The 16,891-nt window shown below is 26.8% G+C and overlaps 3 protein-coding genes and 1 pseudogene across 4 annotated transcripts; 1 reads left to right on the top strand and 3 right to left on the bottom strand.

Annotated features, from left to right (window-relative positions):
- Positions 1-1,836: 1,836 nt before the first annotated feature.
- LOC119685288 (dynein regulatory complex subunit 3-like) lies at positions 1,837-4,133 on the bottom strand. Its single transcript, XM_038099530.1, has 7 exons — positions 3,993-4,133; positions 3,750-3,930; positions 3,398-3,681; positions 3,155-3,333; positions 2,515-3,091; positions 2,129-2,463; positions 1,837-2,030 (listed from the first exon to the last, which is right to left on the bottom strand). The coding sequence occupies exons 1-7, from the start codon at positions 3,993-3,995 to the stop codon at positions 1,883-1,885; spliced, it is 1,707 nt and encodes a 568-aa protein (XP_037955458.1). The 5' UTR covers positions 3,996-4,133; the 3' UTR covers positions 1,837-1,882.
- Positions 4,134-5,212: 1,079 nt separating this feature from the next.
- LOC119686559 lies at positions 5,213-5,333 on the top strand (annotated as a pseudogene).
- Positions 5,334-6,241: 908 nt separating this feature from the next.
- On the bottom strand, positions 6,242-9,157 carry LOC119680245 (dynein regulatory complex subunit 3-like). Its single transcript, XM_038092962.1, has 7 exons — positions 9,014-9,157; positions 8,771-8,951; positions 8,416-8,699; positions 8,173-8,351; positions 7,529-8,105; positions 7,119-7,453; positions 6,242-6,410 (listed from the first exon to the last, which is right to left on the bottom strand). The coding sequence occupies exons 1-7, from the start codon at positions 9,014-9,016 to the stop codon at positions 6,281-6,283; spliced, it is 1,689 nt and encodes a 562-aa protein (XP_037948890.1). The 5' UTR covers positions 9,017-9,157; the 3' UTR covers positions 6,242-6,280.
- A 2,242-nt stretch (positions 9,158-11,399) lies between these two features.
- Positions 11,400-14,965, bottom strand: LOC119680246 (dynein regulatory complex subunit 3-like). Of its 2 annotated transcripts, XM_038092965.1 has the most exons (8): positions 14,819-14,965; positions 14,526-14,709; positions 14,174-14,457; positions 13,931-14,109; positions 13,293-13,869; positions 12,885-13,219; positions 12,366-12,376; positions 11,400-11,655 (listed from the first exon to the last, which is right to left on the bottom strand). In XM_038092965.1, the coding sequence occupies exons 1-8, from the start codon at positions 14,819-14,821 to the stop codon at positions 11,561-11,563; spliced, it is 1,668 nt and encodes a 555-aa protein (XP_037948893.1). In that variant the 5' UTR covers positions 14,822-14,965; the 3' UTR covers positions 11,400-11,560. The 2 variants fall into 2 exon arrangements, with proteins under 2 accessions (XP_037948893.1, XP_037948891.1); XM_038092963.1 differs by lacking the exon at positions 12,366-12,376 and having other exon boundaries at positions 14,819-14,964.
- Positions 14,966-16,891: the final 1,926 nt, after the last annotated feature.

Consider the following 16,891-nt stretch of genomic DNA (forward strand, 5'->3'; position numbering starts at 1 on the left):
AACTATTAATTACTTCACAGTTAATATAAATTTTAGTTAATATAAATTTTAATTTATATTAAACATACTGCATACATACATACACTATAAAACGAGTTAACATAATCAGCAATTAACATTATTAATTAACATTAACATTATCTATTCTGCAAACCAATTATGTTCACTGTTACTGTTGCCTCAGAAAAAGACAAACTTAACAGAATTGTACACGTTATTCATAAAATCAAAACACCATTATATTCATAATATATATGAATATAAGTTTATATACATATATATATATACATATATATTAAAAATTATTTATTAAAATAGAATACATACTAAAACTGTTTTCATAACAAGTAAATGTATAATATTTGTGTAAGTACATATTATTATGTAATATCTAATTTACATTATTATAATATTTAATATTTTGATATGATATAATTATACATAATACAATTAATATAATATAATTAATATATTTTTTTAATATATAAACCAGTTAGCTTAAAACATTTTCGATGTTTTGAAACGAAAGAATGAATTAAAAGTATGTGTTTATAGAATAGTTTATAGGAAAATATACATATGAAAGATAAAGATATATGAAAAAATTGTATATTCTCTACCTTTTTCAAATCATTTTACAGTAGTTTTAATTCAATAAGTTGTATATTTTTATGTAAGACGTTGCAGGTTAACGATGTAATTATACGTTCTAATATTATTCGTTATAAATACATAAAGAACTCCCTGGTTTGGGAGTTTGAAAGATCACTGCTAAAAAAAAACATGCAATTAATAACTCAAAAGTGACTAGGTCAAACATATTGAATATCCGTTAAATATTCTATAAGAAGTTACAGAATATTGCGTTTTACATTTGTAAAACTGGATACAGCATGCTGGTTCCACTTACCTTTAGTACTTACTATAACTGTAATAGTTCTCAATATGTTTAAAAAATATTTAAAATTAAAATTATATTTATTTTCATAAATCAAATAGTTTCTTATTAATTTGCTGTTTGTCTCTCTATATTAGCCGTTTCTTACCGCTCAATCTTTTATATATATATTTGTTCCTTTTTTTATCTCCAATTTACAAACAGTTCAATCGCATATTTTACAACTGTATTTAGTGGCAATGCTTATTTACTTAATAATACTAATGTTCATTATTATATTCTATTATTTAAACGATACAATGCAACTATTTTCGACAAACGATTGTTTATATATATGAAATATATAAATATGTATTTAAATATATGTTGCTAAAACACCTCTTAATATTTTTATCGTCTCCCCAACTTTATATTTGAAAGAACATTATATTATTTCCAAATACTTTTTCCAATCACAATTTATTATCAGTTTTAAACCTATTAACTTTTCTAAATATGTCTTTAAAAATTCATATATGTAAAACAATTCTAATAATTTTTCCTTATATTAATAAGTATTTTACAATTTTTGTATAGTTCTTAGATTCATATTTATAACATTAAATATTTTTAAAGGACTTTTCTTTTAATTTAGTCAGCTATAATTTTATAGCTATTGAACCGCACTCCCTGTTAATCTAACGTACATAATATCTCATTTTATTTTTATAAAATTACTAGTTATTATTAATTTGTTCAAATTTTTAATTAGACATCCTTATTTAATTTTAATACATTCTCTGCAATTTGTAAGTTTAATTAAATATTTAATTACTACAAAATGTTTCGACTGTATGCGTTTCTTCACAGCATTATTTTATATACACGAATACACATGAGAAAAATATTAATATTTATTATAAAAAGAAATTCTTATATTTTATTTTTAAATGTCGCTTTAGTATAAAAATATGTCATTTACAATTAAATATATCACTGCCAAATTTATTTTGAACTTATCGAATTATCTTTGTCACCATATCTTAAATAATCTTCTCTAATTTCGTCACGAAAAACATCCCATCTGTCCGTAGTGTAGTCGATAAATTCATTAATTTCCAGAATTTTATGTCCATGTCTTTCTTCCTCCTTTCTGTAAATTTTAAAACACATTACATTTTCTATATGTATACATATATGTATATTTACAAATATATATAGCAGAGTAAGGTAAATACAATTATTACTAACAATTTCAGCTCTTCAATTAGTTTTTCAACATATTCCCTACTTCGAGTTATTAAACGATCTTCACGTTCGTCAATCCGTCCAGTATGTACGTCTTTCATACCTGCTAATAAATTATCAAGAGCATCGCGATCTTCCATACAGTGTTTTAGTTCTGGTAAAACATTTTCATATTCTTCTGTTCCTATCGTATTTATCAAATACTCAGAGACCTCGTCTTGCAAATTATTCACAAAAGTATGCACCACATCCCGAAGTTGAGAAAAATATGATTGCACATACTCCACAAATTTTGATATTAAGTCATATAAATTTCGTCCAAATAATGTAATTGTGTCCTTAAACAATTTATAAAAATTAAAAAATCTAAAAATAAATGTGTTTCGTACTTCAATAGATTCATGTAAATGTAGTTCAACTGTCATCAGAATTATCCATACTTCATCAGTTTTTTCTTTAAATTTTTCCATAATCTCATCAATACGAAGAATTATAGTTGCAAATTCTAAAGATTCTTCGTCTCCACCATCCAATAAAAATTTCTCCAATTTTCTTAGAATTGGAGCGCTTTTTTCTATTGACTTATCTGTATATGCTATATATTCCTCAATTTCAAATTGACATGTCTCTTGAAAACCTTTGTTACATTCATCAACGCATTCAGCAAATTCCTCCTCTTCTAAACAACGCTCGTGATATTTCTCCAAACCATGTTTATATATTTCCTGCGTTAATTCAAACATCTTCTCGTCATATTCTGTAACTATTTCATCTGCAGCATCACCAATGCTTAAAAGTATACGACCATCTTCATCATTTTCCCATAGTGAACGGAAAAGTTGATGACCATTTAAATGTTCCACAAAAGCTCCCATCAACTTCTCAGCATCAGATATTTCCTTCTCAGCTTCGTAACGTTGTTTCACTTCATCCTCTTGTTCTGCTTCAATCGCACGCAGTCGATAACTTAAAACAAATATTAGATATTAATAAAATCTTACTTACTTACTTATATTTTACATTACTTACATATATTTTTCAAGCCCCAACTGTCGATCTTTGACAGTTATGTATTTGAAATCATAATATTCTAAGTTCGGTAGTATTGTGATCGTATAGTATTTCAAATCAATATCCGAATTACTAGCTATAGGATTGCCTTCCAAACTTATTGCTTTGAAATGTTTAGAGAAACGTAAACGATCTAACTGTAAATTTAGTATATTTTTAGATCTTGGAAATTTATTTACAATAAAATATTAGTTAATTTACCCCATCTATTGTTTTAATCTTATTGTAGCTTAGGCTAAGTATTTTCAACTCAACCAAATTATCTAAATTTTCTATTTTTGGGATTAAATTATGTGCTAGTAGAAGTCTCTTTAAGTTAACTAACGTATCTAAGTTTTCAATTCTCTCAATTTTGTTAAAACTTAGATCTAGTTCCTTCAGTGATGTTACTTTTTCTAAGCATTCTATGTTTTCAATATTATTGCCAGACAATACAAGTGTAGTAAGATTAGGCAACATCTCAAATTGTCGAATCCGTAAGATATCTGAGAATGTTAATTTAACGATTTATAACTAATATCTTATAATACAATATAAATAAATGAATGTTTACTTTTAAATTCCATACGCAATGTTTGAATATCCTCAAACCTGATTTCTTCCAAATTATGCAGACGTTGCTTTTCACCAACAAATACATTTAAATATGCATCCAAAATAACTTTCTGGTTTATAACTAATGGCTCATATTGTGGAAATATAACAACATCTACGGGATCCTTTTTTTGGGCTAACTATAATACATATATATACATATTTCTATAGTATCTGAAAAATTTGTGTAAATAGAACTTACCATTTTTATTGGTGGTTTGTTTAACTGAAAAAAGTTCAATAATTTTCTATTCCTCTATATAAATATATATTGTCATTGTCTTGTACATTAGATCAACTTAAGAAGTATAATTAAATCAAAATCAAAAGATAAAGGAACACAAAAATGTAATATTGATTAACAATAATGTTTTTATATTTTGAAAATTAGTGTACAATATAAAAAAAAATTATTAAAATCACGGCTTACTTTAATTTTTAAATTTTAGTATCGTTCAAAGTGCAGATAAATTCACAGGTCACTATTGTATGCTTGTAGGCTATAAAAAGTATTTTATTCTTAACGATAACTATACTCTGGTCTATACTGAAACACATTATTGTCACAACATTCTATTAAAAATAATATATATGTACGTATTTTCCTGAAAATACTTATGATGACTTCTAATCAAAATGAAATAAGAAAAGATAAAACCCAAATATAACATCGTTTAACGAACTTTGACATTATGCACCAGAAAGATGACTGTAGCAATTCTACATTTATAGCCTAAATTACTGGCACAAATAATATGTCCTAAAATGTTTAAAGTAGTGCTAACCTCCGCAACGCATGCAACATTGTTTCTGTTCACAAAGTATTAAGTATTGCTCTGTTTAACAATTGATACTTAATTTCTACCATTTCAGAAAGCTTTTTGCTAATATAGAACTTTTGATTTCTATTAAAACAGAAAGGTTTTTAGTAATATAGAACTTTTGACAATATGACCGGTTTTCACTGATCACTTTGAGCTAACTCTAATCATTTCTCTCGTATTCAATTTATTTGCCCTTGAGTGTACTTATCTTGTGTATATAACAATGCTCAGTGTATATCCTACCAAGCTAGTTTAAGCGAACTCATTCATTCCTTTATGTTCAAGTGACCTTGTTGGAATCTTGTTGTTGCGAGTTATAGAATACGGCACAGTAATTACTAGCATATCTTCATAACACCATATGACTCGAGGAATATTTCCAGATAAATAGTTTCTTAATTGAAAGTTCACCGAATTTAGTTCTATTACAGGGAATACCTACATATAATATATTACGTAAGCAGTATACTTAGAAAAATGTAGTTATAGAATTCTAAAGTATTATCTAAAACACATCTATCATACCATCATATTAAACTAGTAATCCGCTTTTGTTTTACGATATGACCTATTATTTAGTATATTATACTGTACAAAGGTCGCTTCTCGACCTTATGGCTAAGATCAAAGTGTAGTATCTGTTCTTATAAGCTTAACATCTGATAGATCCTCCATCGGAGGACAACAAATGTTATACTGTACAAAGATCTCAAATTTTTATTTAAATGTTACTTCAAGTAACAATTTAAATAATAATAATAATAACAATTTTAAGATATTTCTGGTTTCTTTATTTGGTGTGCAAAATGTCTATACAAGATTTTCTTTATATTTTTTGTGTAAAGGTTTTCATCTATGTTTATATATTTTGAATTATGGGTGCAGTAAGTTAGCGCTAAGATATATGCTTTTTTTACTACATGTAAGTAATTTAGGCATAAACTATTACCCGTTTTCATACCTCCATTTTCTATATAATTAAGATTCATTCCCTATCTATAATCTTGTTACACATTCTTAATATAGTTCATTCCAGCTTACACTATACAATCGGTATCATTGTTTTAAATCATTGAATATATGAATAATTGAACTTAACATTAGTCTTACACATAACACAATTCTTTCATCAGTTATAATCTCCCGGGCAGATACGTTTAACCTTCTGAAGTCTCCTACTGGTTCCTTTAGAACCACTTTGTTGAAAGCGTTTACAAGAAATAGTTTCAGTAAGTGCTAGGGTTACACTGAATCTGTTCATCACTTCAAAAAAGTGAAATAATATATGAAGAGTAAAGAGGTTAACTTTATTAATTATTAATATTCAATTAATAAGAATTAAGTTTAGTATTGCAATTTATAGTTAGTACAGCATTTTTGATATGATTTAATTAAATATGTGATGTTAAGATTTTTTTTTTATTAATTTTATACATTTTATTTATTCTTATAAAATACATTTTAAAATAAAATTATGAATAATTATATAAACAACAAATCAACATTTTATAAAAAAGATTCTATAAGCATTAAAAAATGCTTTTTAGTTGATTAAAAACTTCAACTTATAAAATATATATCAAAATAATACAAACTAAGAAATATTTTAAATATTTATTTCATATTCTTAAATAATTTTACTAACAAAATATTTTTAATTCATTAGTTATATATTGTCACCGTGATGTAGCAAGTCCTTTCTTATTTCATCGCGATATGCATCCCATCTATCGACAGTGTAGGCAACAAAATCATTGATTTCCAGAATTTTTCTACTATGACGTCCTTGCTCTTTTCTGTAAATAATTTTTTAATTTATCTGTACTTAACAGAAGAGAATATTTGTATAAGTTAATATATGTATAATATGAATGCATACATGTGAGTAATATATATAATAAAATAGTATACTATATATAAACTCTATATATATATATATATAAATACAGCATACTGTTGAATAAATATATATAAATATACATATGCTTGTAATATACATGTATAAATATAAAATATATATTTAAGCTTATGTCACATGTATTCTTAAATTTAATTATAAATCTATTGGATGAGTTTAGAGGATAAATAACTAATATTTTCAATCAACAAATCAGTTATGAACAAGATACAACTACTATTTTTCGTTTCTTGGGGCGATTTTTTAACAAATTACTCGAATTTTATTTTGATTATTACTGAGAAGAAATATAACTTTAAGCATAAATAAAATAATCATTGATGTAGAATATTATACTTCGAAAAATATCATAAACTGGAACAAACAATTTCAGTGCCTAAGTGTGCCTCTAGTATTTTTCAATGTTCTCGATACTGCTACAAAATATATAATCAATATACAAGTATCTTTTGCATGATTATATTGCATCTATTCCAAAAAACTATGAGTAAAATTCCTAATAAATATTTAATAAAAAATTTAAGCCACATTCCAATAAAGGTCATAAGATTATTATAATGAATACATTATACTACATTAAACATACTGCTGTAGATCCTCAATTAGATGTTCAACATATTCCCTACTTCGAGTTATTAAACGATCTTCACGTTCGTCAATCCGTCCAGTATGTGCGTCTTTCATACCTGCTAATAAATTATCGAGAGCATCGCGATCTTCCATACAGTGTTTTAGTTCTGGCAAAACATCTTCATATTCTTCAGTTCCTATCGTATTTATCAAATACTCAGAGACCTCATCTTGCAAATTATTTACAAAAATCTGCACCACATCCCGAAGTTGAGAAAAATATGACTGAACGTGCTCGACAAACATTGATATTAAGTCATATAAATTGCGGCCATAAATTACAATTGTCTCCTTAAGTAATTAATAGAAATTTTAAATTAGGAAATTAGAAGACTACTTAATTAATAATATATATAATATATGTACTTCAATAACTTCATGCAAATGAATTTCAATGTTCATCAGTTTTGTCCACACAGAATCAGCTTTCATATCAAATTCATCCATAACATCACCAACATAGAAATACATTGTGGCATATTCTGGAGATTCTTCATCACCACCCATCAATAAAAATTTTTCTATTCTTTTTAGAAGTGGTGCGCACTGCTCCAAAGCTTGATCTGTATATGTTGCAAATTTTTCAGTTATACTTTGGCCTTCATTTTGAAAATTTGTTTGACATTCTTCCATGCATACAGCAAATTCCTCCTCCTCTAAACAACGCTCGTGATATTTCTCCAAACCATGTTTATATATTTTCTGCGTTAATTCAAACATCTTCTCGTCATATTCTGTAACTATTTCATCTGCAGCATCACCAATGCTTAAAAGTATACGACCATCTTCATCATTTTCCCATAGTGAACGGAAAAGTTGATGACCATTTAAGTGTTCTACAAAAGCTCCCATCAACTTCTCAGCATCAGATATTTCCTTCTCAGCTTCGTAACGTTGTTTCACTTCATCCTCTTGTTCTGCTTCAATCGCACGCAGTCGATAACTTAAAACAAATATTAGATATTAATAAAATCTTACTTACTTACTTATCTTTTACATTACTTATGTACATATATTTTTCAAGCCCCAACTGTCGATCTTTGATAGTTATGTATTGGAAATCATAATATTCTAAGTTCGGTAGTATTGTGATCGTATAGTATTTCAAATCAATATCCGGATTACTAGCTATAGGATTGCCTTCCAAACTTATTGCTTTGAAATTTTTAGAGAAACGTAAACGATCTAACTGTAAATTTAGTATATTTTTAAATCTCGGAAATTTATTTACAATAAAATATTAGTTAATTTACCCCATCTATTGTTTTAATCTTATTGTAGCTTAGGCTAAGTATTTTCAACTCAACCAAATTATCTAAATTTTCTATTTTTGGGATTAAATTATGTGCTAGTAAAAGTCTCTTTAAGTTAACTAACGTATCTAAGTTTTCAATTCTCTCAATTTTGTTAAAACTTAGATCTAGTTCCTTCAGTGATGTTACTTTTTCTAAGCATTCTATATTTTCAATATTATTGCCAGACAATACAAGTGTAGTAAGATTAGGCAATATCTCAAATTGTCGAATCCGTAAGATATCTGAGAATGTTCATTTAACGATTTATAACTAATATCTTATAATACAATATATTAAGTAAATGAATGCTTACTTTTAAATTCCATACGCAATGTGTGAATATCCTCAAACCTAATTTCTTCCAAATTATGCAGACGTTGCTTTTCACCAACAAATACATTTAAATATGCATCCGAAATAACTTTCTGGTTTATAACTAATGGCTCATATTGTGGAAATATAACAACATCTACGGGATCCTTTTTTTGGGCTAACTATAACATATATATATACATATTTCTATAGTATCTGAAAAATTTGTGTAAATAGAACTTACCATTTTTATTGGTGGTTTGTTTAACTGAAAAAGTTCAATAATTTTCTACCCTTCTATATAAATATATATTCTCTTTGTATTGTACATTAGACCAACCTAAGACAAATAAATAACTATGAAGATGAAGAAACACAAATATGTAATATTGATTAACAATAATGTTTTTATATTTTAAAAATTTATTTACAATATAAAAAAAATGATTAAAATCACAGCTTACTTAATTTTTAAGTTTTAATATCGTTCGAAGTACACATTGTACGCTATAAAAAGTATTTTATTCTTACTGATAACTATACTCTGGTCTATACTAAAACACATTATTGTCACAACGTTCTACTTAAATTATATTTTATGTATGTATTTCTATGGAAATTCTTATGACGACTTCTAATCAAGAAGAATACATTAAATACGAGATTAGTCAGTACCGATAAAATTGATTAATAAATATGTAAATTACTGGTTATAAGTATATAGAACTGAATTATTCTTTAGTCCTGCTCTAAGAAATATTGACTTCATCTCTCTTATTTAAACAAAAAATTTGATATCGATTTTCCATCTGGAGATTTTTGGCTGTTAGGATGTTTCTCATTAGGGGTCGATTTAATCATACATACTCACGATTCAAAAGTAGGTGTTGGTGTATACAGCGGAATTTTCTCGGAGCGATTGAATAAAGATATATATAATAGGCTTCCTAATTATTGTAGTATTTTTCAGGTAAAAGTGATCGCTATGTATAATATATTGAATAGGAATGTACTTATATTCAAATATTCAAGCTGTTTTAAAGTTCTTAAGTTTAGAGTACTACAATCTCTGAATGAGATGTCGATGTAGTTAAACATTTACTCTCAGATGCACTTAAACATTTCTCAGTGGTATGGATATTTTGAGCAATTACAAAGCAGACAGGCTGATCAAACGGGGTGGCTGTAACAATAGTTTGGAACATGTGAAGGATTATGGCATATCGCTGACATCATGCAAATAGTTGGTAAAATCTGTCTGTATTAACAATTTAATACAAAGTGGAAATTCTCAACAATATTCAAATTTACCGCATTCCACTAAGAAACAATATAACGATCTCATTAATGTGCCCCGTAAAAATATCAGTCTCGCAGGAGGTTTGTTATCGCGTCGGAGCCGTTCAAGAAACCATGCTAGAACTTCCCATTTAACAATTACTATTACTGTTCAGCGTATTGTCGAAGTCGAATAACTATTCTTTGGGCTTACTTTTCTGACAATTTTGGCAAGTGACAGGAACTTCTTATAAAGAATATTCAAAGATTTGCTAAAGGATCAATGTGGTTTTTGAACCTATTAGTTTCTATGGAATATTTTTCTTAAGATCGCTACTTTATCTAACATAATCTATTATATAGAATACATATGTAAAACATATTTAGTCAGCTGTATACTTAGAAAAATTAAAAGTTCTGGCATAAAATTCTAAACAAGTACTATCTAATAGTGCTGTTCGTATTCGGTTTTAAAAAGTATTCGGAGAATCCGATTAATCGGACAATAAATGAAGTCTCCAAAGTTGAAAATAAAATCGGAATTTTTGTAAATACGGTGTCTTCGAATATCCGAATTTGCAGTTATTATTCGCAGTGAAATTATTCGGTGACTTCGTAAGCAAAAGCAAAGGAAGAGTACCAAATGCAAACAAATAAACATAAATTGTTTTAAAGATCATTTCTAGGACAGATTTAGGACAGATCTAAAACAGATTTACTTGAATGCGTTAGTGATTAGCGGATGTTTTTGATTTCACCACAAAAGAAATAAAACAAAACAGCTTTCTACCACGAATTTTAAATGATAAAACTTTTTTTGGAAAACTTTTAAGCCAGAATAGCTAAAATCTTACAAACGATCTTACGATCGGCTTTACAATGATCTTACGCAAGATTTTTAACGATCTTCGTCACAATTGTCCTGTAAATTCAATTCTGAAACTTTCTGGCTTCTTTATTTTTTTTAATATTCAAAATATTGGTTAGGATTCAAAATTGTTGATGTTTTCCGCCTTTTTAACATTTTTGAATATAGTAAATTACCACTTAGATATTTGCTTCTTTTACTACATGTAATTGAGCTATATTAGATATAATCTGTTACCTATGTTCATAACTCCTTCTTCCATATAATTTATCTTCCATATAATTTAGCGCAACTTCATTCAATTCCTTCTTCTCTGACTTAATGTGACTCAAGCCATTCGCACTTAAATTTCACTATACAGTCAGGGTCATTGATTTAAATACTGGAATGCATTAATAATCAAACTTAATTTGATAAAAAATTTAATAAATTTTTATAAATTTCTTTAAAGTTAATTAAAAACTCTCACTTATAATTTATCTACACCAGAAACATTTATTATATATGAATTGATAAAGTTGCATAGAAATATACATAACAATCATAAAAATTAAACAATATTTTTTTTAAATACAATTTTTACAATTAATTAATCTTAAGTTCACTTTGCAGTTATAATGTCACCGTGGAGTAGATAGTCCTTTCTTATTTCTTCGCGATATGCTTCCCATCTATCGACAGTGTAGACAACAAAATCATTGATTTCCAGAATTTTTTTACTATGACGTGTTTCCTCTTTTCTATAAATTATTTATATATATATATATATATATATGTGTGTGTATATTTATAATTTTGAAATAGAGAGAAATATATGCTTAATAACGAAATATAAATATATGAACAATAATATATATATATATAAAACAATACTTTATATGTAAATCTTGCATACGCATATATATATTTATATGTACATATATTCCCAAATTTAAGTATAGATTTATTATAGATTTATAGAACAATATATATATTCAACAATATTTTATATGTGCATTTTGCACATATATATGTGCAATATATTTATATATATGTATATATATAAATATATACATATATTACCAGCACATATACTGAAATTTAAGTATAGATCTATTGAATAAGTGGACAAATAATAATAAGGGGACAAATAATTCATTTTCAATCAACAAATCAGCTACAAACAAGAAACGACTATTGTTTCTTCGATTCATGAAACATTTTTTTTTTAAATTTCTCGATCTTTACTAAGAAGGAAAATAAATGTATGCATAAATGGAATAACTTTTGATGTGGAATATAATTGTTCGAAAAACATCCTATGCCTCTAGTATTTTTCAGTGTTCTTGATACTAGAACAAAATGTATAATCAATAACAAACCCCATTGTATAGTGTAGGCGCTCGGCTATGCTAACTATATAAGTATACTCTTACATCAACGTACTTATATCTGCAAAATTTCGTCTCACCATAAATATTTCTAAAATAACAGTAATGACCATCATTAGTTTTATATTTAAGAACAACAATTGAAAAAATGTAAATCACAAAATTTTTTCCACAATTAACAAGGGAAAAATTACATAAAACCAAACAAACTTAAAAGTACTTTTCAATCACTCAATCTCTATCTATTATTAGGCTTAATATAACTAAAATCGTTTACCACACATGGATACTTAATCGAATGACGACATTTAGACTTAACCTAGCCTCACTATTGGATTTTTTTGTCACAGTTTTTTAGGTGTACGTACAATCCATCAAAATTTGTAATCTAAATGAAATGTTTAAATTGTATTGTAATTCTACGATGCAAATTTTAATACATTGCATGAATACCAGAAAAACTGTGTAAAAAATTTCCAATTAAGTGGCAAGGTTGATTTAAACTTATGTGATAAAATATTAAATGAGAAATGTAATCAGCATTCCAATAAAGATCATAAGACTATTATAATAAATACATAGTACTATATTAAACATACTGCTGTAGATCCTCAATTAAATTTTCAACATATTCCCTGCTTCGAGTTATTAAACGATCTTCACGTTCGTCAATCCGTCCAGTGTGTGCGTCTTTCATACCTGCTAATAAATTATCAAGAGCATCGCGATCTTCCATACAGTGTTTTAGTTCTGGCAAAACATCTTCATATTCTTCTGTTCCTATCGTATTTATCAAATATTCAGAGACCTCGTCTTGCAAATTATTTACAAAATTCTGCACCACATCCCGAAGTTGAGAAAAATATGACTGAACGTGCTCGACAAACTTTGATATTAAGTCATATAAATTGCGGCCATAAATTACAATTGTCTCCTTAAGCAATTCATAGAAATTTTAAATCAGGAAATTAGAATACTAAATAATTAATAATATATATAATATATACTTCAATAACTTCATGCAAATGAATTTCAATCTTCATCAGTTGTGTCCACACAGAATTAGTTTCTATATCAAATTCATCCATAACTTCACCAACATAGAAATACATTGTGGCATATTCTGGTGATTCTTCGTCACCACCCATCAATAAAAATTTTTCAATTCTTTTCAGAAGTGGTGCGCACTGCTCCAAATCTTTTTCTGTATATGTTACATATTTTTCAGTTATACTTTGGCATTGATTTTGAAAATCTGTTTGACATTCTTCCATGCATACAGCAAATTCCTCCTCCTCTAAACAACGCTCGTGATATTTCTCCAAACCATGTTTATATATTTCCTGCGTTAATTCAAATATCTTCTCGTCATATTCTGTAACTATTTCATCTGCAGCGTCACCAATGCTTAAAAGTATACGACCATCTTCATCATTTTCCCATAGTGAACGGAAAAGTTGATGACCATTTAAATGTTCTACAAAAGCTCCCATCAACTTTTCAGCATCAGATATTTCCTTCTCAGCTTCGTAACGTTGTTTCACTTCATCCTCTTGTTCAGCTTCAATCGCACGCAGTCGATAACTTAAAACAAATACTAGATATTAATAAAATCTTACTTACTTACTTTTCTTACATCACTTACAAATATTTTTCAAGCCCCAACTGTCGATCTTTGACAGTTATGTATTTGAAATCATAATATTCTAAGTGCGGTAGTATTGTGATCGTATAGTATTTCAAATCAATATCCGGATTACTAGCTATAGGATTACCTTCCAAGCTTATTGCTTTGAAATTTTTAGAGAAACGTAAACGATCTAACTGTAAATTTAGTATATTTTTAGATCTCGAAAATTTATTTACAATAAAATATTAGTTAATTTACCCCATCTATTGTTTTAATCTTATTACCGCTTAGACTGAGTATTTTCAACTTAACCAAATTATCTAAATTTTCTATATTTGAGATTAAATTACGTGCTAGTAGAAGTCTCTCTAAGTTAACTAAAGTATCTAAGTTTTCAATCTTCTCTATTTTGTTAAAACTTAGATCTAGTTCCTTCAGTGATGTTAATGTTTCTAAGCATTCTATAATTTCAATCTTATTGCCAGACAATACAAGTGTAGTAAGATTAGGCAATATCTCAAATTGTCGAATCCGTAAGATATCTGAGAATGTTTATTTAACGATTTATAACTAATATCTTATAATACAATATATATAAATGAATGCTTACTTTTAAATTCCAAACGCAATGTTTGAATATCCTCAAACCTGTGTTCTTCCAAATTATGCAGACGTTGCTTTTCACCAACAAATACATTTAAATATGCATCTGAAATAACTTTCTGGTTTATAACTAATGGCTCATATTCGGGAAAGACCACAACTTCCATTGGATCACGTTTTTTTGTGAAAACCTTTAAGATGATATTACGAAATATTTATTAGGAACAAGGATAGACTTGTTTAATAAAAATGTTGACATAAAATAATTTTTCATATAAATACACTATTATCGGAACTTACCATATTTATAGTGTTTGTTCAAATATTTGCAAAGATTAATATATTTATTGTAAAGTTAATAAAGTAAGTTAATTCACATGCACTAAGTTTAATACAAAATATATATTCATATATAGCTGCAAAGTATGTGACTATATAGCAGAATGAAAATTTATTTATAAGATATTTGTATAGTATCAAAAATATTATGTCAAATACAAGTATTACAAATCCATGCCTACTTAACTTTTTTTTGATAGTGGTTTCGATTAGTTGTACCTTATGTACCTTATTAATACCAAAAATCATATAAACGACACGTAAGTTTTAAAAACACTACTTTAACTATTACTTAAGATATTTTGCCTTCAAACGATAGAAACCTTGTTAATAATTTACCTAATAAAAATGCTACTTATTATTATAGCATAAAAAATTATATTTACTATAATTACAAACTATCTTCAATTGTTTACTTTAGTAGAAGAACTTTATAGTTGATATGTATGCTGATGATGATGATATATTTCTTTTCTTCTAAGTGGAGCATGGAACCTCAATTAACACATATTTAATAAGGATATTATATATTAATATATATTAATATATAAATTATTATTTCACGAAATATTACTATTAACTTATATTATTGATTAAATTAACTTAATCAAAATTTTGATTCTATACCTAATATTTAATTATTAATATTTAATTATTAATTGAATAAAGTCATCAATATATATATCATCAAAAAACGACGTCAGCTACAACGTAAAATGTACAAGCTGCGTACACTCTGTCAAGAACAGACTGTAAAATGTCGGTAGAGCTACTAACAGAGCATTTTCTATTATTATCATATTTCTTGAAAATAGAATTGGTCGACAGCGACATATACAGGAAATATGGTATACGAATCTCAAAGAAAATGATAATTTGTTAAGACCGCTCGAATCTTTTTTTAATTGGCAGAACCGCTATCTTTGTTAACTGGTTCGCACTGATATCACTAACTGCCAAGTTGAACTATGTGACGACCTCTTGAACCAGAAAATCAAACGAAACCTAACTTAACCTATACCATATATTAAATTAAAGTCATAAAAATAATAAACTAAATTTAAAAAATATTATAATTAACATTCTATTATTGTTTTTGTTTAATTTTATTTATTGATGTAAGAACTCTAATTACGCTGGTTATACGTTTTTGAGATAGCCCTTAACTACGTTAAGTCCTTTTATTACAGCATCAGATTATCAATGGTGTGATATCTACAAAGATAAGACCCCAGAATTCTAAAATAAGGGAAGAATAGTTCTCGCTGAAAAATTACAGAATTTTGTAAAAAATTGAAAATTATTTTTTTCATTATGATTGAAAACCCTGAATACTTGTTGTCCAATATAATATTTATTGACCATGGATCACTTTCAGATTATTATTATTATTCAGATTATGTTGCTTAGTAAAAATAGCTTCATAGGAAGCTATTAAATTGAAATTTAAATAATTAATTAAAAGGGTTTTATATTAGTAGGTATTTTTTTTAATATACCGTCACACAAACCATAGATAATTAATATGTCAGCTTTTTTGATATATATTCGAAAAGTAAAACGTAATTAATTTTTAAAAATTTACCATTTATTCTAATTTTGCGAACATCTTTAATAGTCTTCCTTAGAGAACTGTTGCCCAATATTATCTTTTTTTTAATGTCTGGTAAATCATTATATAACGCTTTACTTCCGAGCATGTCTTTTATATTATTTATGTATGTATATGAACGACATCATAAACCTATAGAGTTCATAAGACACATATATTAAAAAATAAAAATTATTAACAATAAAATAATATTGTCAAATATAGAGTAAAAAAAATCATAAGCAATCATCAACTATCGATGCATCCAGCAAAATTCACTGTTTATATATTGGTAGTTCTTATTCAAAAAATAAAAAAATATTTATTAAAGAAAATCGGAACGATACTGCTAACAATGCATGGAACTGTACATACATTACAACGACGTATATTTCCCGCATAGGTAAGCATGATCAAAATGGATTTTGACCTCAAAAAAACTG

This window comes from Teleopsis dalmanni, chromosome 2 (genome assembly GCF_002237135.1).
Source record: "Teleopsis dalmanni isolate 2A chromosome 2, ASM223713v2, whole genome shotgun sequence".
In the NCBI taxonomy this organism is placed as follows: Eukaryota; Metazoa; Arthropoda; class Insecta; order Diptera; family Diopsidae; genus Teleopsis; species Teleopsis dalmanni.